The sequence below is a fragment of the Hypanus sabinus genome, chromosome X2, assembly GCF_030144855.1.
Source record: "Hypanus sabinus isolate sHypSab1 chromosome X2, sHypSab1.hap1, whole genome shotgun sequence".
Taxonomy (NCBI): Eukaryota; Metazoa; Chordata; class Chondrichthyes; order Myliobatiformes; family Dasyatidae; genus Hypanus; species Hypanus sabinus.
In genome coordinates, this window is record NC_082739.1 from 36,991,960 (window position 1) to 37,016,366 (window position 24,407).

Here is a 24,407-nt window from a genome sequence, read left to right on the forward strand (position 1 = left end):
TGGAAGTTTAAACATTTTTTTATTTAAAAACTTCAAAATGCACTGATTTGTATGTGTTTTAATTTTTTTAACAAATATGTGTAAAGCTGTATGGAAAACAAATTCAATGCAGGTACTCAAATCCAAAACAAAAACAGAAATGCTGATAAAACTCAACCAGTCAAGCAGAATCTACAGAATCTATGGAAAGAAAAACTCAGAGTAGTTAAGGGTCATTGACCCAAAACATTAACTGATTTCTTTCCACACATGCTGCTTGGCTGCCTGAGTCCTTCTAGCATTTCTGCTTTGGCTACATAAAAGTGTACATTTACCAGAAAATGATCATTTATAGTAACTACAAAATAATATGCTTAAAATCTGAAAAAATATCAATGTATCCAAAATCATGTTAAATAATTAGCTGTGAAAAATCTTTTAAGATTGGGATGATTGGTGGGTTCCACAATGTTGTTGAACCAATCATTTCTTGCACAGCCCCCTTCGTTCATGGGAAACAACGTCCAGTAAAGCTACACATCTCGGCCCGAAACGTTGACTGCTCCTTTCAATGGATGCTGCCTGACCTGCTGAGTTCATCCAGCTTGTTTGTACATGTTGATTTGACCACAGCATCTGCAGTGTACTTGGTGTTTATTATCCAGTAAAGCTAGTTTGCTTCTCCCCATAGAAAGCAGAAATGAATTTTGTTTTTAATAGAATATGGAACAAGGCTGTTCATCCCAATCAGTTCACATGAGCCATTCCAATCCACTTGCATTTTCTACTTCATAGAATTCATGGTAACACGCCAATTGGCTCAATTCATCCATGCCAACCATTGGGAACCTTTCTGTATTAATTCCTACCACCAATCACTCTGCCCATAGTTCTCCATGCCTAAGCAATTCATGTGTTCATCTATATACTTAACTATTTTCAGCAACCCAACTCTCAAATGTTACAACAACCTGTGCTTCAATCAGACTCATAGAATCCCAACAGCGTAGATCTCCATTTTGTCTCTCAAAATTTATCTACCCCTAGTGCAACACCCTGATCTTAACATTCTAATCCGTGTTTTCAAGTAATTCCAGGCCTAATGCAATTTTGTCTATGTAATCTCTAATTCTACAACCATTTGTGGTATCTTGTTCTTGAATGGCAATAATTTTAACTATTCCGTCAGTAGCAGCCATGTCTTCAAGTTTATGAGTTCACTCATTAAACTTCTCTACCTCTTTACTTGTCTCTATGGTGCTTGTGAAATCTACCTCTAACCAAGCTTCTGGTCAATTACCACATGTTTTGGTGTCAATTGATTTTATTAACATATACCTGCAGAGCCTTGGGATATTTTACTATGTTAAGGACACCATTTAAAAGTACATAGCTCCTCTAGTGAAAAGAGTCTACTTCTGTTTAATCTGGTATGTTCAATTGTTATTTTAAACTAGCAGATAGCCCTTAACTATTATTTTACACAATTTTTTATTTTGTAGTTTATAATAATTTTATGTCTTAGCACTGTACTGCTGCCACAGACCACTACCTCTACTTAGGTACCAGTTGGCAAACAGAGAAAATCTGCCTTGTCTGCTCTATTGCCTCTGCATCAAGAGCTGTAGAAGCCAAAATTGCAAAATTTCTGTGGTTTTATATAGAAGCACTAAATTCAACCCTTAGGTAGACTTTCATAAGTAAATAAGAATCCAGCTGTGAGAAGGCAAGATGAGACACGAATATCTGTTTAATCTATCTCATATGTTCTGATATTTTATATGCAACTCCACATCTGTTTTGACCTACATATTAGGAATTAGTAGTGAAGGAAACAAAATATATCCCTCATTTCTCCAATATTCTTAAAGACTGAACAGAATGGTTTCTAGTCTGGTCTTCTGGTTCACCATTCCAGAGCTAAAAGAAAAATCTGCTAGAACGGCAACATCAGATCACTATTCACTGGCACTGGTTGAAAATGTATGTTAACCTTGGATAAAGTAAATGAGATTTGTCTATTTTACCCAAATACAGTTAGCAAGGATTGTTCAGAATCAAGTGTTTCAAGTGACCACTTGGTATGGAAGGACAATGACCACTCAGACTCTCCATGGATTTACAGAAGACAAAGAGGGGCAAAACTGATCATAAAATGTTTGTATATCCCAAAAATTACCTTATTTTGTGGTGACATTTCTATGAATTTATAGTTATTTTCTCCTAATTGATACATGTCTTCAATACTAATCCTTCTTTTACTGAAATGTTGCTCAATTCAATGAAAATCTTTTCACTTCCATTCGAACATAACAACAGACCCCTGGGAAATGGCAGAAAAATAAAAACAGGCAATTCATTTAGATTTTTTTTTGTTTAAAGAGGAGAATTTGACCTTTAAATTAATACTTATCTATTATTCCTCAGCAAATATTTCAATATCCACTCCATAGTTTTCATGGAAAGAAACTTCTAGTTAAGTTACAATACTTTCACGGATAGAGTTCAGGGACCTTCTGGATTGCTTGTCAGAAGCTTCGAAAGGGTTTTGAATCTCTCTGTTCCACAATGTAATGAGGAAATAGTAGAACCAAGCCCGCCAGAAATGCTACAATCAATAAACACAAGAGACAGTAGCGACCAATGAAGAAATTGTCGAAAATCTGCAAGATAAATGAAAAATAGTTACAACTTCTAGTAATTTCTCCCTCCAACTGAACAAGCAAGCAATTTGCTTATACTTTTAATGTAAAACAATTAAAGAGGAATAAGAGAATAGCCTTGGCAACTTCTTTGCCTCTCTTTCTGGGAAAACCTCAGCTACAACTAAGTGCCTCCCTCTATTAAGACCTATAGATTAGGAACTGAGCTTATGAACAAAATCAGATCTTGAATATAACATCTAATAATGCTCATTTGCATCAAACAATAAATAAATGCTGTAATAATATGAAGCCAAATACGAACTTTTCTTCAGATCATCAAGTATGTGATACAGCATGGTTCTGAGGTACTAAGAACAAAAGGCCAAGGTTTTGATTATCAGTCTATGCTGAGTTAGTTTATCTGAATTAAGATGAGTGAAGCATCAGTACAAACGGACTCAGTGCCCTAAACTAAAAACATAAGGATATCTTCAGATGCTGGAAATCTAAAGCAACACACACAAAATGCTGGAGGAACTCAGCAGACCAGGCAACATCAATGGAATAAAGAAAAACAGTTGACGTTTTGGGCCGAGACCATTCTTTAGGACAGGATCCTGATGAAGGGTCTCAGCCCAAAACGTCGACGATTTACTCTTTTCCATAGATGCTGCTTGGCCTCCTGAGTTCCTCCAGCAATTTGTGTGGTGCCCTAAACTAAAGATGGGAAAAAACACAGGACTCCCAGTCTTGAATGCTATCTGGTGATATCCTACTTTGCAGATGAAAAAAGGTGCCTGAAGTAATTTTATGCTGAGAAGAAACTATACCATAAGTGTAAAAAAAAGGGCATTTAATTAGGTTTCCACATTCCTGACAGTTAGAAAAGGACAGAATAACTTTCAGTGTCTTCATGATATAACAAAATTATGGACAGTCTTCAGACTACCTCGATACGGCATGGTTTTGTAAATTCCCTCCCCACTGAGTAGAAAGGAGAAAAATTATTTTAAGATCTATTGCACCTGAAGAAATCTTTTAATAGTAAATCTGACAGCAGCAAAATTAATAGGCACCCAATTAAAATAAATGTGTCAATACAGCTTAGTTATTTGGGTGCTGATATGCTTCTTATATGATATACAATAGATGTCTAATAAAGGTATTCTGCCCCCCAACCCTTTGTTCACATAAATGAGCATTACAACCAAGGATTTTGATCAATCTGAGAACTTTTATTTGCGAATCACATGTTGCTTTTATTTCCACAGTAGAGCCCAAAAATTCAGGGGAAATTGTAAAGCATAAAAAACAAAAAATTCAAAATCTAAGATGTCAGCAGTTCAAAAGTATTCATCCCCCATTACTCAGTACTTAGTTGAAACAACTCTCATCACTTTTACAGCCAGTAGTCTTTTAGAATAAGTCTCTATTAGCTTTGCACAATGTGATGGAGCAAAATTTGCCAGGTTAGTTGAAAAGTGGTGGTAGACAGCAATCTTGAAGTCTTGCCAGGGTCGTGTTAAGGTCAGGACTCTGACTGAGTCACTCTGGGACATCAATTTTCTTCATTTGAAGCCACTCTGGTGGTATGGTTTGGGTTGCTGTCCTGCTGAAAGACCAACTTCCTCCCCAGTTTAAGCTTTCGGGCAGAGGGTAGCAGGTTTTTAACCAGGAGATCTCTGCATTTAGCAATATTCACCTTCTCATCAATTCTGACCAGATTTCCAGTCCCTGCTACTGAAAAGCATCCCATAGCATGATGTTCCCTCTACCAAGCTTTACAGTAGGGATGGTGTTACCTGGCTGATGCACGGTGTTAGATTTACTCCACACGTACCGCTTGGTGTTAAAGCCAAAATTTCCAATTTAGTCTCATCCGACCACCAGACTTTCCACATCTTTACAGCATCTTCTAAGTGATGATTTGCAAAGTCATTACAGGCAAGGATATACTTCTTGCTTTAGCCAGGGCTTCTTCCTTGCCACTCTTCAAGATTGTGAAGTCATGAACCTCATCTCTAGCTGCAGCTCACTCAGAGTGGCCACTGGCTTCACAGTAGCCTCTCTTACAAATACCATTCTTCTCCAGTGACTAGGTTGGAGGGGTAGCCTGACGTAGGCAGTGTGGCTATGATTTCATATTTTTTTCCAATTTTTCATGATGGACTGCACTGAGCTCCAAGGTATGTTCAGTGCCTTTGAAATTATCTTGACCCTCCTCCAGATTTGTGCTTTTCTATTAGCAATTCCCTGATTTGCCTTGAATACTCTTTTGTCTTCATGTTGGTTTGGTCTGTTGAAAAACTACCATACTGTTGGACCTTACAGAGAGGGGGTATTTATTCTTATGAATTTATTGACAGCAGGTGATCCTCCAATTTTCTATATCAACAGATTGGGTGACTTAGTACTGTAATATACAGCATTGCACCTGAGGAAAGGTAGTGTAGAAATTACAAAGGGGATGAACACCTTTTCAGCCTCAGAATTTTGATTTTTAAATCTTAGTAAATTGTTGACAGGTTTTGGAATTTTTCTTTTGATTTGACATGATGCATATTGTTATGTACAGCAGCTCAAAAAATCTTTATTTTCAATTTAGAAAATGAATCAGTAAAATGTGAAAATAGTTCTGGGGGCTGAATACTCTTTAAGGCACTGTATATCCAAACATTTTTGCTAAGTCATCAAGTTGGAAAGATGTAACCTGGTTAATAATAATGTCTGCTCTAAGTAAGCAAAGCAAACCGCTTATGTACCAGTCTGCTATGTTGATTCGGTGCACACAAGTACTGTATCAGGAGCTCAAGCTTTATGCAATAACCATTCAAGGGTCCTTTAGTTGCCTTTTTGCTAGAAGTGCCACACGACAGAAAGAACGAGCTAGAACTACTACACGAATGACTATGAGGAGGAGAAGGGTTCTCAGAGGGAGGCAATATCCACCCAGGGTCTTCAAGGAGAATTCCTGCTTAACTGAGCAGGTGCTTATGTTTCAGTGAGGTTAATTCATTGAGAACTACCAAATACTTCAGCTGCAATTTTGATTGTAATCATGCGAACATTGGATTATAATGATTGTGATACCTCCCAGGTACAAGCAGAAGATAACTGCAGAACATGCCAGCCTGCAGTATCCTATTGCTTATTGTATAAGGGATGGGGGGGGGGGGGAGGGGACAGTGGGAAGGGTTTGATGGTCACACACATTTGTGTTCCAAGGAATCTAAATGCATGTCATTCACTATCCAGGCACTCACAGATGAAGGAAAGAAATAGTTCTGTTACAATCAGTGGGTTCCCCATAGTGCAGGGAGCTATTAATTGCAGTAAATGTCAGTATAGAGTTATATTACAATCAAAAGGAAGAGTACCCGCTCGCTGGGAAAATGGAGACGCCCCTTCTCTCTTTCCCTTATTAGGGAAAGAAAGAATGTGTGGTGAATCGAATGCTGGGTGAAATGCAAAGTCTTTGGGGTAACTGCAAGTCTGTGCCTTTGCTACTGCTTTGCTCAAGCTGAGTACTCGATGGCGGTGCTGATGCTTGCATTTTTTGCTGGTGGAGAGAGGGTGGATTGTTGCTCGTTGTCACTTATGTGCGGGAAGGAGGGGAGCTGGGGTCACTTTGGGGTTCTTACATTTACCTGTCATTCATTCTTTAGGGCACTTCTCTGTTTTCGTGGATGTTTGCGAAGAAAAAGCATTCAGGATGTACATTGAACATTATTCTCTCTGACATTAAATTGGGCCATTAAACCTCTGAACTCCTTCTATGACCAGATGGTATATGACCATATGAAGGGAAACATGCAGTTATTGCTCACTATTCTTGCAGCTGTCAGGATACCTTCATACTGTGGCAGTCTACATAGCACTCATTTACATGTGCATGTAGAGTCTGACCCTTACACTAAATAGCTGGAAAACATGTGTTCTCTGTACCTTGTCTCCACTACACAACACTTCCCAAAATATCAAATCCACGGTGAAACTAAAGAAAACATGGATCACATTCCACATTTCAGGAGCAACTGACCAGTGAAGATAAAGATCAATAACAAAGTTTCATCAATTATCATCTCCAGTAACCCAACACATTTGGCTAATGAAGGAAAATAGTATTTGAAGAACTCAAGGCAAAAGCTCACTGTCTACTAAACAGCAGGGATTTCTGCCCTTTTATAAGCTTCAAGGACATGTACTGACAACAACTTTAAGCATTACAGAAGTAACATACATGCTGCCTCTGCAAAATCTTCCAAATCCATTGGCAAAATGTCAATGTCAGTTTCTTTCCTCAGATTGATATCCCCAGCATCAAGGCCTTATTCATGCTTCGTAAGCTTGGGACTGGAACACATTGCCACATGCCAACACTGAATTCCTGAAACAACAGTCTAGCTCCATCACAACAAGAGGTTTCTTGGAGGACAGAGAAAGCTTTAAGAACATTGTTAAAGCCTCCTTGAAGCAGCCCTACTGACTCATGGGGAAACCCTGACCTACATCCACTTAAATGGACATGAGCATCCACGAAGCCACTAATCAATTTGAGACTATGGCATGAACAGTCAGATGTCATGCTTTAAAAAAAGACACCCCTACCTATTCACCAACCCTCCCCATCAAACACCAGCTGCATTACCAGTAGTTGTATTTGCACCTCCCTAAGGGCTCTTTCCCGAATTCAGAACCAAAAAACTGGGAGTTTATATAGAATTTAAAGAGGCTATAGGGTGATCAGGACTATCTTCGCACTATATAGCATTTGACTGTGCTGTTTAATTCACACAGACAAAAAAAAACAGATGTTACAATGATGCCATGTGCAATATGACAGAATGAACCATCAGTATGCTCTGCTGTGAAGGAACTGTGCAGTAATCAATAGATCAGGACTCTAGATTATTGACAGTGTGTTGTGCACACAACAAGTTAGCAACCATGAAGATTCTATCCTTGTCATCAGCTTAATGACAAGCTGCTTGCAAAGCCGGAAGAGGAGGATACATTCTGGATAGTCTTTGCCATCTTCTTGCTGCTGCCACCTGGCAGGAGATACAAAAGCTTGAAGTCCAACACAGCAAGTTCAAGAACAGCGGCCTTCCTTCAATCATCAGTTCTTGAACCAACCAGCACAATCCTAATCACTACTATTTTTAGCAATACCGTGACCACTTTGACCACCTGGCACTAAAATGAACTTTGCTTTTTTCCATAATAATTCGATTCTTTCTTGAAAAAGTTGTTTATAATTTACAAACTCCATTTCCAGAAAAGTTGGGATATTTTCCAAAATGCAATAAAAACTAAAATCTGTGATATGTTAATTCACGTGAACTTTTATTTAACTGACAAAAGTACAAAGAAAAGATTTTCAATAGTTTTACTGATCAACTTAATTGTATTTTGTAAATATACACAAATTTAGAATTTGATGGCTGCAACACACTCAACAAAAGTTGGGACAGAGGCATGTTTACCATTGGGTTACATCACCTTTCCTTTTAATAACACTTTTTAATCGTTTTGGAACTGAGGATACTAATTGTAGTAGATCTGCAATTGGAAATTTTGTCCATTCTTGCTTGATATAAGACTTCAGCTGCTCAAGTCCATGGTCTCCGTTGTCTGATTCTCCTCTTCATGATGCGCCATACATTTTCAATAGGAGATAGATCTGGACTGGCAGCAGGCCTGTCAAGCACACGCACTCTGTGTTTACAAAGCCACGCTGTTGTAGCTCGTGCAGAATGTGGTCTGGCATTGTCCTGCCGAAATAAGCGTGGACGTCCCGGGAAGAGACGTCGCCTTGATGGCAACATATGTCTCTCTAAAATCAAAAAATATGGCTCAGAGTCAATGGTACCTTCACATACATGCAACTCACCCATGCCGTGGGCACTGATACATCCCCATACCATCACGGATGCTGGCTTTTGCACCTTTCACTGATAACAATCAGGATGGTCGTTTTCATCTTTGGCACGGAGAACATGACGCCCATTTTTTCCGAAAACTAGCTGAAATGTGGACTCATCTGACCACAGCACATGGTTCCACAGTCTTTCGGTCCATCTGAGATGAGCTTGGGCCCAGATAACTCGCCAGCATTTCTGCATAGAATTGATGTATGGCTTCCTCCTTGCATAATACAGTTTCAAGTTGCATTTCTGGATGCAGCGACGGACTGTGTTAAGTGACAATGGTTTTCTGAAGTACTCCTGAGCTCTGGTGGCTATAATTGTCACAGTATCATCACGGTTTCTTAGGCAGTGCCACCTGAGGGGGCTTGAAGATCACGCACATTCAACAGTGGTTTCCGACCTTGCCCTTTACGCACTGAGATGTCTCTGAATTCTCTGAATCTTTTCACAATGTTATGTACTGTAGATGTTGAAAGACCTAAATTCTCTGCAATCTTGCTTTGGGAAATGTTCCTTTTGAACTAACAATTCTCTCACGAATTTTGGCACAAAGGGGTGAGCCATGACCCATCCTTGCTTGCAAAGACTGAGCCTTTGATGGACGCTACTTTTATACCCAGTCATGATACCTCACCTGCTACCAATTAGCCTGCTTAATGTGGAGTCTTCCAAACCACTGTTACTTGAACATTCTGTGCACTTCTCAATCTTAATTTAACTCTGTCCCAACTTTTGTTGAGTGTGTTGCAGCCATCAAATTCTAAATTTGTGTATATTTACAAAATACAATTAAGTTGGTCAGTAAAACTATTGAAAATCTTTTCTTTGTACTTTTGTTAGTTAAATAAAGGTTCACGTGAATTAACATATCACAGATTTTTGTTTTTATTGTATTTTGGAAAATATCCCAACTTTTCTGGAAATGGGATTTGTACATTTTTCTTGTGAATACTGTTTTGATGATGCTACGTACCTGTGATGCTACTGCAAGTAGGTTTTAATTAAACGTGTATACATGCAGTTGTGCATTTCACAATAAACTTGACTTTGACATTGTAATCAAGGTGTCTAAGGAAACTTTAAAAGATTTGTGTTATAAATAAACACAACTCTTTTTCTCCATTAATCAAGTCTCTATCATACCTTTCTCTAATTCCAGCTGTCATAGGTTGACAACAGTGCCAAATGCCAAACTAAATGTTGATCTAAATTTGATATACCAAATCAAGTTTATAAATCAAAGCACAATATGTACCACACAAATTTCCACTTATTGCCAGGCCGATGCAATTTTGAAAAATACTATCTTCACAAATTATACTGAAATTGATTAATGTAACTAGGCCTGCTGAAGGGTCTCGGCCTGAAACGTCGACTGTACTCTTTTCCATAGATGCTGCCTGGCCTGCTGAGTTCCTCCAGCATTTTGTGTGTGTTCCTTGAATTTCCAGCATCTCCAGAGTTACTCTTGAATGTAACTTAGCCAACAGCTTTAGACTTGCTTCTTTTGGGTGGTAGGTGGAATGAGCATACTCATTTGTTTACATCTATGAGCTACAGAATGGGCTCACATGTTGTAATCTGTTGGAACAATTTCCCTAACTTCAATGTTTCATTGTCAGGCACAATACTAGAGGACTACAATCAATCTGCTTACACTACGACAAAAAGACTAAGGAAGACCATAAACCCTTGTGTATTATAACCAGCAGTATAGAGAATGAAGGATCTTGGCCTGAAACGTTAACTGTTTATTCCTCTCCTGGTTTGCTGAATTCGTCCACCATTTTGTGTGTGTAGTACAGTAGTGCAGTTAGCACAGCCACTGAGTTCCAATAGTTCCAGCAAACTGGGTCAATTCTGAACTCTGGTTTCAATGGTGTAGAGTTTGCACTTCTTCCTGGGATCATGTGGATTTCCCCCGGGTGCTCTTGTCTTCCACAAACCAAAATTATACCGGTTAGGAGGCAAATTGGCCATTGTAAAAATGTCTGCAGTGTGTAGGTTAGTGGTTGAATCTGGAGGGAATTGAAGGAAATGTAGGAAATAGATTATAGAGAAAATTAATTGGGGAATAGGAATGGAAAGGCTTGTCAGACCAACTTGTCCTCCTCCTATGTCTTAAGAAAATATGGTAAAACATCACTTAAGGTGTGTAAAAACAGAGAATGAACATCTGCTGGAACAGACTGTGCAGATAGATGGTTGAGAGCAGGACGTGGCCTTCTTTAAAATGGAATAATGAATCTATATTTCAGAACAATGAGAACGAATAAGTGGATGAGCCTCAGTTATTCAGAAATATGACCAAATAGCAGTGAATTTACTTATCAGCATTTATATTTTGTGATACAAATTTACATACATCCTAAAAAACTTAACTGAATTTTATAAGAAATCATCAGCACCGAAGTGCCTGTACCATTTTGATCATATATCTTTCATATGATTGACAAGCACAGATTTCCATCAGCATTTACATGTGACTTAACAAAGTAAAATTAGTGCTATGCTTGCAATCTGATTTTAAAGAATGCTTTATCTGAAATTTCTAAGTAATGTTAACATGCAAATCTGCAGCTTCATGTGCGGTCTAAAATATTAATTAGATTTGAGAGCAAAACAGCCAAAAAGAGGCAGAGACAGAATGCTAACGAATGGTAATCATTGCCCCTCCAGGAGAGATTGGCTGTGTACTTTAGTGCAGCAATACAAGGAACTTGATTCACTACAAAGATGCTGAGAAAGAATAAACTCCACCTCAGCGGCAGAACAAAATCTCCTGTGGACTAGCAGGGTGCTCGTTTAACACACCTCATTCTTTAATGAGCCAATTAGTGGGGCCTGGTACTGTGAGCAGTACACAGAGCTTGGTCTATGTAATATTAATAGCTCATTGGTTCGTGAGCAGAGGTCTTGCCCTGTGCCCTGCTAATTGGTATCCTGGTAGTTATTATTTGATCATAGGTGGAAGTTAGCTGACGCTCACTGCAACATAGTTCCGTTTTAATGTCAGGTTTGTAAAATCTCACATCTGATCAGTTGGGGGTGGTGTTGCAGTCAGCTAGTGAACTGCATTAGCAAAACTAAATTATTCCCAAATTAGGGAGCTATTATTTTTAAGATCTTGTCTATCTATGTATGTCACACTGTCCATAACTCATTGCTTTTATTGGTGAACACAAATACCAAACAGGAACAATCAATGAGCAAAGAAAGCATGCACATTAGCTACAGCTAGCCCTAGGTGATGTATATATCTACATATTGCATTGTTGAAATCATCAATACCAATAACATGTCAGAAGATAGGTTTCAGTGCCTCCTCTGGGAAACAAACTACTAGTAATGTTTGTGAACTGAAACCACTGTAAGTACTAACTACAAAATAACTTTCAAAGCTGAAGTAACATAAATCTTTTGAAAAAAAAAGTCATTTTCAATTAATCCTCTACATTCTGGTTCTAAAGAACCACTAGCTAAAAATTATGACAAAAATACTTCAAGTAGTGGAGATTTACCCGCATGTAGCCTGGATTGAAGGACTTCTCTGGGGAGAGATTGGATAGGCTGGGCTTGCTTTCCCTAGAGCAAAGGAAGCTAAGGAGTGTCTTGATATAGAAGTACAGTGGACTCCCGTTAATTGGGCCATTGGTTGATTGGTGCAGCCACTTATTTGAGACAACTCTTAAAGAACAAAAACAAATTGAGGAAACAGTCGGGATTCCCTTCATTTATTTAGGATATTATACCGCTTAATTAGGGCAGGAGACTGTTGTCGAACATTTTCTAACTAGTGTCAATCACCCACACATTGTGTGGCCATGAGACATTACACCGAGCTTAGAGCAAACAGTTTTTAAATAGCACCACTTACATATTTGTGTTCAAAAAGCATTGATTTTTGTCACTGATAGTTGGAGAGTAATAAACAGGAAGATAATTTAAGAACTGTTTTTCCCACTGCAGTTTCAAGCATTCAGGCTTGGAGATGCCAGAAATGGCCAGGAGTGAAAATGAAGTGATTTCACTGCTTCAACAAGCTAAGAACTATGAAGAATTTGAAGGTATTGACAATCATCTTGAATGTTACAATGAAAATAAAGATTTGGAGGATGCAATAATCAAAAGCATTGTTACAAAGGTAGTCCATTATCTGCATTAGGTGTCTGTACTGAATCTGTCCATTTACGGTCAATCACAAGAACACATCAGCATACACTGAATGATTTCCTTTATCAATGACTATACATAGTTTTATAGTCCTGTATTGGTCGTGTTCTAACTTGTTCCGCACTTCATTTAAATACATAATTTGTTGCTCAGTTTGTCTTTGTTACATCTTTTTAATTATTTCCAAGAAACTTCGGCTAATTGGGGCAACCACTTAATTGGCCCAAAATGTACTAGTCCTGATGTGTTCCAATTAACCAAAATCCACTGTATATAAGATTATGATGGGCAATGATAGGGTAAATAGTTAAAATCTTTTTCCCATGGTGCGGGTATCAAAAACAAGAGGGCATGCAGTGGTTATAGGGAAAGTGGCAGAAATTTTAAAGAGGGTTAAGTTCTTTTTTACAGAGAGTGGTTGATATCTGGAACACACTACCAGAGGATGTAGTAGAGTCAGATACAATTACTATGCTTATGAGACATTCAGACAAGCACTTAAATAGGGAAGGCAAAGAATACAAACTTAATGTATGGAAATAGAATTAGAGTGGATGGACAAAAAGGTCAGCATGATGCAAGTCGTCAAAGGGCCTGTTTTTGTTCTTTACAATTGTGTCTCTGTGGCAGAGTTCCCAAAAAGTGAGAGCAGAAGCATAAATAAATAGAGATTGATTTGAATCTCCAAGGCAACTAGCTTTGTATTGGATTACAGAAATATGACTACCAAAAAGGTTTTTGGTACAACCACATTATTAGTCACATTCTGCATTTTTTAAAACACTCCTGGAAATGTGCCCACAAAAACTTGTTGATTCCACTGTCATCAACTTGAACAACTCTGGTGTTTCCCACCATAGCCTACGTAATTCTAAGATATCTTAGCTAGATTTCCTTTCAAAGGACAAGTGAACAAGTGGCATTTAGCTGACCATACTAGGTCAGATTTTTTCCAGGCTCTGTCACTCTGTTCCTTTTCAACACCAATGAACTCTACTCATCATGCAATCTAATCTTATGTTTCTAATTCTACCTTAGGTTTGTTAACCTCTTTGAAACCATACATCATCCTCATTCCTCTTCAGTGCAATTACAAATTCTTTGTAGTTAAATATTTAATCTTTGAATTAAACAAGTAAGTAACTTAATGGTTTAAGAAAACTCTAGATTCCTTCAGTTTCCTTATCTCTAGCATAATAACCACAACCTCTTAACTTCGATTTCTCAACCCTCATACTGGCTTTGGAGATGGTACAGAGGAGGTTCACCAGGTTGATTGCAGAGATGAGGGGTTAGCCTATGAAGACAGATTGAGTCACCTGGGATTATACTCTCTGGAATTGAAGAATGAGAGGGGATCTTATAGAAACATACAAAATTTTGAAAGGGATAGATAAGATAGAGGCAGGAAAGTTGTTTACACTAGTGAGTGATACCAGAACTAGTGGATGTAGGCCTCATGATTTGGGGGAATAGATTTAGGATAGAAATGAGGAGAAAATGCTTCTCCCAGAGAGTAGTGAATCTGTAAAATATTCTGCCCAGAGAAACACTACTTCTAGAAATATTACTCCTAAACTTTAAATACTTTATGTCCTGCTTTTCTGAATCTTAGGTATTTTGGAACCTTATATTTCCTACCATTTGTTTTTCTTCCCATGATATATTAAAAAAACAAGTGCGACATGACTTAAACTCTGCCTTTTCCCTTCTCTTTTTCATCTTTCTTTTATTGTGGCATTGGATTGGCCTAAGTTTCACTATTTTAGAAACTGAAAATCATCAGGGAAAAATACGGGACAATAAAATTCTGATCCTAATATGAAGCTCTAATATGCTGACATAATTTATAAATCAAAGATTAAAGGTCATATCAGCTCAGGTGACCTCAATAAGAGAGCCTTGATCCTTTGGCCAGAGGACTACATGGGGGCCAGAAACATCTCTCTGTAATTAAATGGATTGAGCGAAGGAGTGATATAGTGAAGGGAATTTATTTTACTGCTGGGGTTTATTTTGTTTTTTACTTTAAACCTTTGACTTATTCTTTTGGGAGTTTTCCTGGATTTATGCTGTAGGTACAGTACTTCATCTTTCACTGAAATCAATATATTGTGCACTGCATATGTGAAAAATGAGATTGCCTGAGGCTTGATAAAGTTCTGTTGCCTGCACACAGTTCATTGTTTTTAATAAAAGCACAGAGGAAGGTTATAAAACTACAGATACAAACACTGTTCTTACCACTTCGTCAGTCACTGGTTCAGGTGTTTCCTTGGCTCGAGGAAAAAAGATGAGGATCATGGTGATTATCAGTGCCAGGAAGAAAACCAATACAATCGAAAGCCAGCTGCGTAAAATAACATACAAGATACTTCTATTGATTCCATATTGCAGTACAGATGATATTGCAGAACACCTTATTTCAGAGGTTTCTCAACTACCTAGGAATGCAAGGTGCGTGGAAAACCAAAATTATTGAGCTGAAGATACATTTACTTCAAAGGTGGTCCTATGTTGATGTACTGAATCTTGATCATTGATGGAAATTTATCTATTTTAATCAAGTCAAGCTTATGTGTGTTTAGTTTTATTTTGTATGATTTCATGGTCCGTTCTCTAAAATCCTTCCAAACTCAGGCCTACTCTTGCTCAGTCTAGATGTTCATTATGCAGAAGCCCAATCCCTGCCCTGTTTTGTATGTTCTTTCTACTGCCTTGACTTACGCCATTCTGCTCTCACTGTGTTTCTTTAAAAGAAACTCAACTGCACTCGTATTCGCTACACACAATGATCAATGGTTTAACCCACTCCGATACATAAAGCACCATAATTAGATATAGCTAGATGTACCTAACAATTTATTATTAGTAAATAACAAAGCCTCATTTATACCATATATTAATACTTTATGCAATTATTGCTCCATTTGTATGGCAAAAATCTGTGTGTGTGTGTGTGTGTGTGTGTGTGTGTGTGTGTGTGTGTGTGTGTGTGTGTGTGTGTGTGTGTGTGTGTGTCTGTGTGTGTTCATACATGAAATAACAGATTAAAATAAAAGATTATTGTGAGCAATTTACCTCTTGAATACTGAATAGTGGTAAATGAATGAAATACAAGTACTTTAAAAGTACTCAGAGAGTATATTAAGGAGCTTTTAAATGAAATTAGCACAAACAGCCAAAACAGTGCTGTGTAGCCATGTTTAGTGCTAGTTAGCAACATTTAATGGCATGATCTATTATCTCCCATTCTCTATTTGTAATCTGTGGCCTGAATTCTCTCATCTTTACTATGCTCCTTGTTCAATGATGTGGTCTATTTACTCCCACTCTCTCTGCCCATTGTTCCATGACTAGATCCATTCACTTTTGCTTGCTGATTGTAACCTAAACACCTTTCAAGACCCTTTCACAAAAGAAAAATGAAAAAGAGATATCTGACTGAAGGAGAAATGATATTCTGTTTTCCTTTATGTTTCTATACAAGTTTAAAACAGAAATTTAAAACAAATGAGATTCAAGGTGATAAAAAATGATAGTCATTGGTCATTTAGAATGAAACTAGTTCAGTGTAAAATTTGGGACTTAGTCCATAGCCTCAGACTCCAACAGAAAAATTGTTTCAGGCATTCATCTCAAAAAATGAGTGGACTAAGTTTGATGCAATTGCACTCACCTGAGGGCAAGGTTCTAGAGTAATTATCCTGAGAAGGACAACACTTTAAATGAGTAATATCTTAGTTACCTGAAAGGTTTAAGTAGTGTACAGTGCCTTACCTGACCATGCCTCCTGACCGAGATAGCAGTTTACATATCAGAAAAGACAAAGCCCAAATAAAAGCAAGGATAATAATCCCTGGTCCTATCCCCATCTTGGCATCAGTTGTTGTAAAGATTGCTGCAAGTAGAGGAAATAGCATTAGCTTCAGAAAGAATTCAAAAATGGCAGTTGATAAGATTACAGCCCAGCATCACTATAATATTTATCCATCTTTTCAGAGGCTTCCTTTTTCCCCTCCATTATGTTTTAATTAAATAATCTCTCTCTTTTCCTCAAATTACTTTATGCAATTCACTATTACTTAACTAACACAGATCTAACAAACAATGTTGAGAAGGCTAGTGAGTGGTGTGCCAAACTAGCCAGGTATGTCTCCTCATCTTCCAGATGCTGTAAACAAACAGTTCACTCTGAAGGAAAATGTCTACAATAAGAATAAATTTGGCTACAAGGTTTTTACAGAAAATATATCTTGATCCTCATAAAAAAAACATGTATAATAAAATACTGATAATTCTGTACCCTTGATGGTGCCAGGCTAATATACTTTTTGGATTATTGAATATTAATATTAAAATTATTTATTTTTGAGATGCTCTACAGTGGTATAAATTTTCAAGTGAAACAGGTGACATTAAAAGGACGGTATTAAACAGAGCCCTGCTGAGTTTAACAAAAGTGTAGGAACTGGGCCCCAGTGGCTTTAGAAGGTACAAGAGAAACAGGTCTGCAGTGTGTTTAAAGGGAGCACAAGAGCTAAGACCTGAGTATGTTCAAATAAAGTACTGGAACCAAGGCCCCAGTGTGTTTAATGAGAGCATGTGACAGGACCCCAGGATGAATTTAAAGGGAGTGCAAGAAAGAGCACCCGATGAGCCAATTGCTGAATCATCAGTATTTCCAAACAAGATAACTGATTATTGGAGTTTTCCTGTACTTATAACCTGAAAAGTATTTGATTGTGTAAGTCTGCAAATGCAAGAGAAAAAAGTTTGATAGAAGAAATTACTACTTTGAAAATATGTAATTCAGTTTGACACATACAAGGCAGCAAAAATATAGAAACTTCAATCAAGAGACACTTTATGTTTGCAGAATAATTTCTGGCCTACTTACAAATTAATTAATTTAATGTGTTAGAAATTTTAAAAGCTTTTATTTGATACACTAATTCAATAAATTCTTCAACATGATAGAGAATGCATGAGTTGTTAATTGTAGAATCTTACAGCACAAGGTCATTCAACCCAATGCATTCACACTAATTAATCAGTCCTGTACTCATTTCCACATTTTATATGCTAAAGCTGCAAAATAATTCCATCCCACCCATTGCTATTAAGTAGGTTGAGACACTCAAAGCAGGAGATAAATGCATTTTCCAATCACCTGGCTGGGGTGTTTTGAACTAGGAGTTACAATCTCAAACTCAAATTAGCCATTTTGATGAGAAGAAATTGCTTCACCAAAAGGGGGGTGATTCTTTGGAATTCACTACCCAAACCAACTGTGGAGACTTAGTTGTTGAACATATTCAAAACAGAGACTAATTGATTTTTGGATAATAAGGAAATCAGAGGATATGGAATTAGTGAAGTAAAGTAGTAATGAGATGAAAGGTTGGACATAACCTTATTGAATGGTTATTATTATTACTGTCACATGTATCAAGGTACAGTGAAATCCTACACAGTGCACTGAACTAGAATCAGGTAAAACAGTAACAATGCAGAATAAAGTATAAAGGCTACCAAAAAATGTGCAGTCCAAGAAAACAATAAAATGCAAGATAAAACTCAAGGTAAACTGCAGGGCCAAGAGCCCATTTTATTCAAGAAATCCATTCAAGAATCTGAAAACAGTGCAGTCCTTGAGCTTAGTGAAACCTGCTTTCATGCGTTAACTACCTGATGGGAGAGTGGAGAAAAGTGAGTGTCTGGAATTGGTGGGGTCTTTCAAGCTAGCTGCTTTACTAAGGCGGCAAGAAGTAAAGACAAAGTCCATAGACAGCAGGCTGGTTCCGGTGAGCTGAACTGTTTCCACAACTCTCTTTTTCTAGCAGTCATGTGCAGAGTAGTTGCCATACCAAGCTGTGAGGTAGACAGACAGAATGCTTTCTATGGTGCATCAATAAAATTGGGAAGGGTCAACAGGGGCATGCCAAATTTTTTAGCATTCTTTAGTAGAGGCATTGGTGAACTTTCTTGGCTGTGACATCAATGTGATGCAATTTGAGAAGGAGAAGCTAAAGACAGATGCATTATAATTATGGTGGAGTAAAAGGAATTACAGAGGCATGAGAGAGGAGTTGGCCAAAATTGACTGAAAGGGGACACCTGCAGGGATGACGTCAACACAGCAATAGCTGGAGTTTCTGGAAGCAACTCAGAAGGCACGGGATAGATACATCCCAAAGAAGTAGTATTCTAAAGGCAGGGTGATGCAACCATGGCTGACAAGGGAAATCAAAGGCAACATAAAAGCCAAAGAGAAGACATATAATAAAGCAAAAATTACTGGGAAGTTGGAGGAATTGGAAACTTTTAAAAACCAACAGAAGGTAACTAAAAGATTATAAAGAAGGAAAAGATGGAATATGAAGCTAAGGTAACCAATAATATTAAAGAGATACCAAAAGTTTCCTTGGATAAATAAAGTGTAAAAGAGAGGCAAGAGCAGATAACAGAGTGCTGGAAAGTGATGCTGGATAAGTAGTAATGAGAGATAAGGAAATGGCAGAAGAACTGAATTAGTAGTTTGCATCAGTCTTCATTATGGAAGACACTAGCAGTATGCCAGAAGTTTGAGAGTGACAGGGGGCAGAATTAAGTAAAGTTACTATTACTAGGGAGAAGGAAACTTGGGAAACTGAAAGGTCTGAAGGTAGATAAGTCACTTGGGCCAAATGGTGTACACCCCGGAGTTCTGTAAGAGGTGGCTGAAGAGATTGTGGGGGCATTAGTGATGCTCTTTCAAGAATTAATTGATTCTAGCATGGTTCTGGAGGACTGGAAAATTGCAAATGTCACTGCAGTCTTCAAGAAGGGAGAGGGACAGAAAGAAAGGAAATTACAGGCCAGTTAGTCTGACCTGCGGCAGGGAAGATGTTGGCGTTGATTGTAAGGATGTGGTTTCAGGGTATTTGGAGGTACATGATAAATTAGGCCGGAGTCAGCATGGTTTCCTCATGGGAAAATCTTGCCTGACAAATCTTTTGGAATTCTTTGAAGAAACAGCAAGCAGGATAGACAAAGGAGAACCAGTGGATGTTGTGTATTTGGATTTTCAGAAGGCCTTTGACACATGAGGCCGCTTAATAAGCTATGAGCCCGTGGTATTACAGGAAAGATTCTAGCGTGGATAAAGCAGTGACTGATTGGCAGGAGGCAAAGAGTGGGAATAAAGGGAGCCTTTTCTGGCTGGCTGCCAGTGACTAGTGGTGTTCCACAGGGGTCTGTGTTGGGACTAAATCTTTTTACCTATATGCCAATAACTTGGATGACTTTGTGACAAAGTTTGCAGATGATACCAAGATAAGTGGAGGGGTAGGTCGTTTTGAGGAAGTACAGTGGCTACAGAAGGACTTAGACAGAATAGGAGAACGGACAAAGAAGTGGCTAGTGGAATACAGTGTCAGGAAGTGTATGGCCATGCATTCTGGTAGAAGAAATAAAAAGGCAGACTATTTTCTAAATGGAGAGAAAATTCAAAAATCTGAGGTGCAAAGGGACTTTTAAGTCCTTATGCAGGATTCTCTAAAGGTTATTTTTGCAGGTTGAGTTAGTGGTGAGGAAGGAAATGCAATGTTAGCATTCATTTTGAGAGGACTAGAATGTAAGGAAGTAATGTTGAGATTTTATAAGGCCCTGGTGAGGCCTCACTTGGAATATTATGAGCAGTTTTGTCCCTATGTCTAAGAAAGGATGTTCTAACATTGGAGAGGGTTCAAAGGAAGTTCACGAACATGATTCCGGGACTGAAAGGCTTATCATATGATGAGCTTTTGATGGCTCTGGGCCTCTTCTCACTGGAATTCAGAAGAATGGGGGGGGGGGGGGGGGGGTGACCAAATTGAAATCTATTGAATGTCGAAAGGCCTCAGTAGAGTGGATGTGGAGAGGATGTTTCTTATGGTGGGTGAGTCTAAGACCAGAGGACACAGCTTCAGAAGAGGAATGTCCATTTAGAATGGAGATGACGAGGAATTTCTTTAGCTTGTAGAACAGAATTTGGCCACATAGTCATGAGTGCACCGGGAGTAGAGTAGGGGGCTGAGGATGTAACCTTGTGGAACACCGGTGTTTAGAATAATCAGAAGTGTAATAAGATTCAGTACCAACACAGACCCCTGTGGAACACCACTAGTCACTGGCAACCAACCAGAAAAGGCTCCCTTTATTCCCACTCGTGCCTCCTGCCAATCAGCCACTGCTTTATCCATGCTAGAATCTTTCCTGTAATACCAAGGGCTCCTTACTGATGGCAGTCTATTGGTTAAGAAGTCAAGGATCCAGTTGCAGAGGGAAGCATTAACTCCCAAGAGTCCTGAGTTGCTGATGAATAGCAGAGCAGACAGAATTTATGTTCTTACATTTATTTTCTTAATTAGACGATATTTTGTAAGCCTTTTAAAGAGTAAATGTCTTTAAAATAAATGTCCTGGAGAGAGTAAAATGAATTATTTTACATAGTAATATCAAATGAAGTGAATGTGATGTATTTTGAAGTAATTTCTTATTTCACTTAAGTAAACAATGCTAGAACATAGGGGAAGACCCCATCTTTAAGATTCAGACTGTCATGACAATAATTTTTCTGTTTTAACTTTGTTTTATTTGATAAAGCTCTGTTTTATCACTCACTCAACTTAATTCTTAATTTTAACCTACCCACTTAATTCTTACCTAGCTACATCCTCGTCTCAATCTTCAGGAAAGTATATTTAGCCCCAATCATCTGCTTATTCTTGAAGATGCATAATACAATTTTAATGTGTTAAATTAACTGCAGTGAACAATCTGTCAGTTATGTACTCTACAGGCTTTCTTTAGGTACAAATAAGAAATAGCTGACCTGGTATTGCCTAATTACCATGTTTGAATTCCATCCCTAATAGCTTTCTCAAATCAATTCACCTTTTGGTTAGACAGCAAACTGCTACACTTATAGAAACAAGCTACTCTTGCCTTTTGGTATTTTAATTATATTTAATTATATTATTAAATATAATTAATATTATATTTTAATTCTAGGATTTATTCATAATTTTATTGTATTTACAATGGCTCCCTCAATATTTTTTCTTTCTCTTATCCTTAACTACAGAATTGTATTCATTAAGTTTAAAATTTTGATCCATCCCTTACATAGCTCAGGGTATCTCCTCTTTTAATTCACTGTCACGGTTTGACTCTTCAGTTACTACATATGCAATAGCTCAAAACTGCATTGGTTTTAATATTCGCATTTCAAGTTTCTCCGCCACCACTGAATCGGTTCTGCTCATATCAACATTATTTTATTATCGTTCTATTAGCTGCAATTCTCCTCACGGCTCCATCTCAGCCCCACAAGCTTCGCCAATTTATTTTGCATCACCAAATCTATTCTGAAGCTTTCCTATATGTCGGAGATGTAATACCATATTTTCGACAGACACAAGATAATGCAGGTACTGGAATCCGGAGCAATACATAAAATGCTGGAGGCAGTCACCAGGTCAGGCAGCATTTATGAAAGGAAATGGACAGTCGACATTTCGGGTCTATAGATGCTGCCTGAGCTGCTGAGTTCCTCCAGCGTTTTGTCAGATATAATATTTCAGGTCGATGATCCTTAATATATGGTACAGTAGTTTCTTTAAATTCTCCCACGCTCGTAGGAGCCAATATCAATAATACAGACGTGCCAGACTTGAACTACACACTGACATTCTCTCATTCCTCAATCCCTTCCAACGGGTCTGCTCACCTTTCCGTGAGGGAGAATGATGGCCCAGCGCCTCAGCCCTAGCAACGCGCTGCCGCACTTGTAAGTAAGCACTGCTACTATTGGTCAGGCCGGCACTACAAGCAATAGCAATCGCCGATACTGACGAGTTAAGGAAGCTCTTAGTAACGGTAGGAGTCTGAGCAACAGGAAAGGGAGCAGAAAGCTGATTGGGTTTGGAGCAAAGGATTGTGTCTGCTGTTGGAAGTTTTCTCTCAGGCGGGAAGCAGGATAGAAATGGCAGGTAGCGACGGAGGTGGTAGTGGGGGGGATAGTTCTATGGAGGAAGGCGAATGGAAGGTTTTTGGGAAACGGAAAAATAGTGGCTGATTGAGGATTGTAGTGGATTATCGTCCAGTGATAGAGGCAGTAGACATGATTTAAATTAAGGAAAAAAGAATTTAAGGTTTTGTTGACCTTTGAATTGTACTGTTTCTATCTAAATTTTAAGATGCAAGATTATGTTGATATAAGTCACAATTAGAAAATGGGTAATAGAGGAGGAGTGACTACTGTCAAAAATAGGATAGCACATAGAGTTTTGAAGTTTGGGGTTCTTTGAGTCAATTGTGGTTGAAATTTGGGAAAAGAACAGTATAGTACAGAATACATTTTTATAACCCTTTTGAAAGATTAACACTGGATACATTGGAAAGTGTGGGTGGAATTGGGGGAAAAATAAGATTGTGTGGGGATTTTAATGCTCATAGTACTATGTTGGGTTGTAGTGACACAAATATGAATGGGAGAGTAGAAGACTTTCTGAAAGAAAAAATGTGCTTGAATGATGGTAGGAATAACAGGATAGATATATTTAACATCACTATTTCTGCTATGGACCTTATGCTGTATCTGAGGATATAGCAAGTGTGTCTAACTGAGAAGTGTATAATGGTACACACAGTGGGGAGTGATCATTTCCCCATTATCTGTACAATGGGAGTAGGTGTGTATCAGAGGAAAGGTTCTCATGTCCCCTGATGGAATTTTTAAAAGGTAAATCGAGGATTTATGTGAAAGTAGATTTCCTGATCATTTGGTTTTGGAGGATATGGAGTTGAGTAATAATACTTTGTGCTCTGTTCTCAACTCAATAACTAAGGAATCAATTCCCCCAGATTGTTTGGAGATAATAAAAGGAAAACTGTACCCTACTGGACAGATGGTTTGTTAGAGAGCTGTGAAGGAGCAGAATAAAGCTTTTAGGAAAGTTAAGCAGTGTTACTCTAATTCATTTTTCATACAATATAAATGAGCTCAAGCTATAGTTAGAAAAGTAGTGAGAAGGGCAATGTAAATGTATTGGAGAACATACTGTGACAGCATTAGGAAAGAGATCCAGGTAAGGAAAGATTGGGGTATGACACAGAAAATAGAGGGAGTTAGAAAACTTGATGTATTACCATTTTTATATGGTGGGGAGAACGGTACAGTTACTGACTCTGAAAAGGCATATGACAGTGTACATAGTTCAGCCAATTTAAGTAAAGAAGAAAGGTCTTGCAGAGAAACAGTTCTGACAAGCAAACCTCAGATTGTTGAGAAAAAAATACACCCAGTTCCTGCTTGGATGTTGAATTTAGATTGAACTTAAAAAGCCTATTAATGCTGCTGGTCATATATCACCTGGGAAAGATGATATTTGTTATAATACATTTACACGGTTATCAGATTTGAAACTTGTGCTGGTTTTGAAATTCCTTAATACAGTATGGGTTGAAGGGTGACTTCCTGCTTCCTGGAAATTAGCAGTTGTTATCCCTATATTGAAACCTGATAAGGATCAATCAGATCCTTCCAGTTACAGACCTATATTGTTAACTTCTCCTGTATGTAAGATAATGCAATGAATGATTATAGCAAGGCGTTCTTATGTTGTGGAAAATTTGCTGTATACCAATCTGGATT

The 24,407-nt window shown here is 38.1% G+C and overlaps 1 protein-coding gene across 1 annotated transcript; it reads right to left on the minus strand.

Moving 5' to 3' along the window:
* tmem218 (transmembrane protein 218) lies at window positions 1-22,564 on the minus strand. Its single transcript, XM_059957267.1, has 4 exons — window positions 22,482-22,564; window positions 16,508-16,628; window positions 14,972-15,077; window positions 1-2,642 (listed from the first exon to the last, which is right to left on the minus strand). Exons 2-4 carry the CDS (start codon window positions 16,600-16,602, stop codon window positions 2,508-2,510), a joined length of 336 nt encoding a protein of 111 aa, XP_059813250.1. The 5' UTR covers window positions 16,603-16,628; window positions 22,482-22,564; the 3' UTR covers window positions 1-2,507.
* Window positions 22,565-24,407: the final 1,843 nt, after the last annotated feature.

Coding starts and splice junctions, on each gene's coding strand:
- tmem218 (XM_059957267.1), bottom strand. CDS start 16,602: ATGGGGATAGGACCAGGGATTATTATCCTTGCTTTTATTTGGGCTTTG. Junction 15,078..16,507: donor CGGTCAGGAGGCATGGTCAG/GTAAGGCACTGT, acceptor TATTTTACGCAG/CTGGCTTTCGATTGTATTGG. Junction 2,643..14,971: donor AACCAGTGACTGACGAAGTG/GTAAGAACAGTG, acceptor TTTATCTTGCAG/ATTTTCGACAATTTCTTCAT.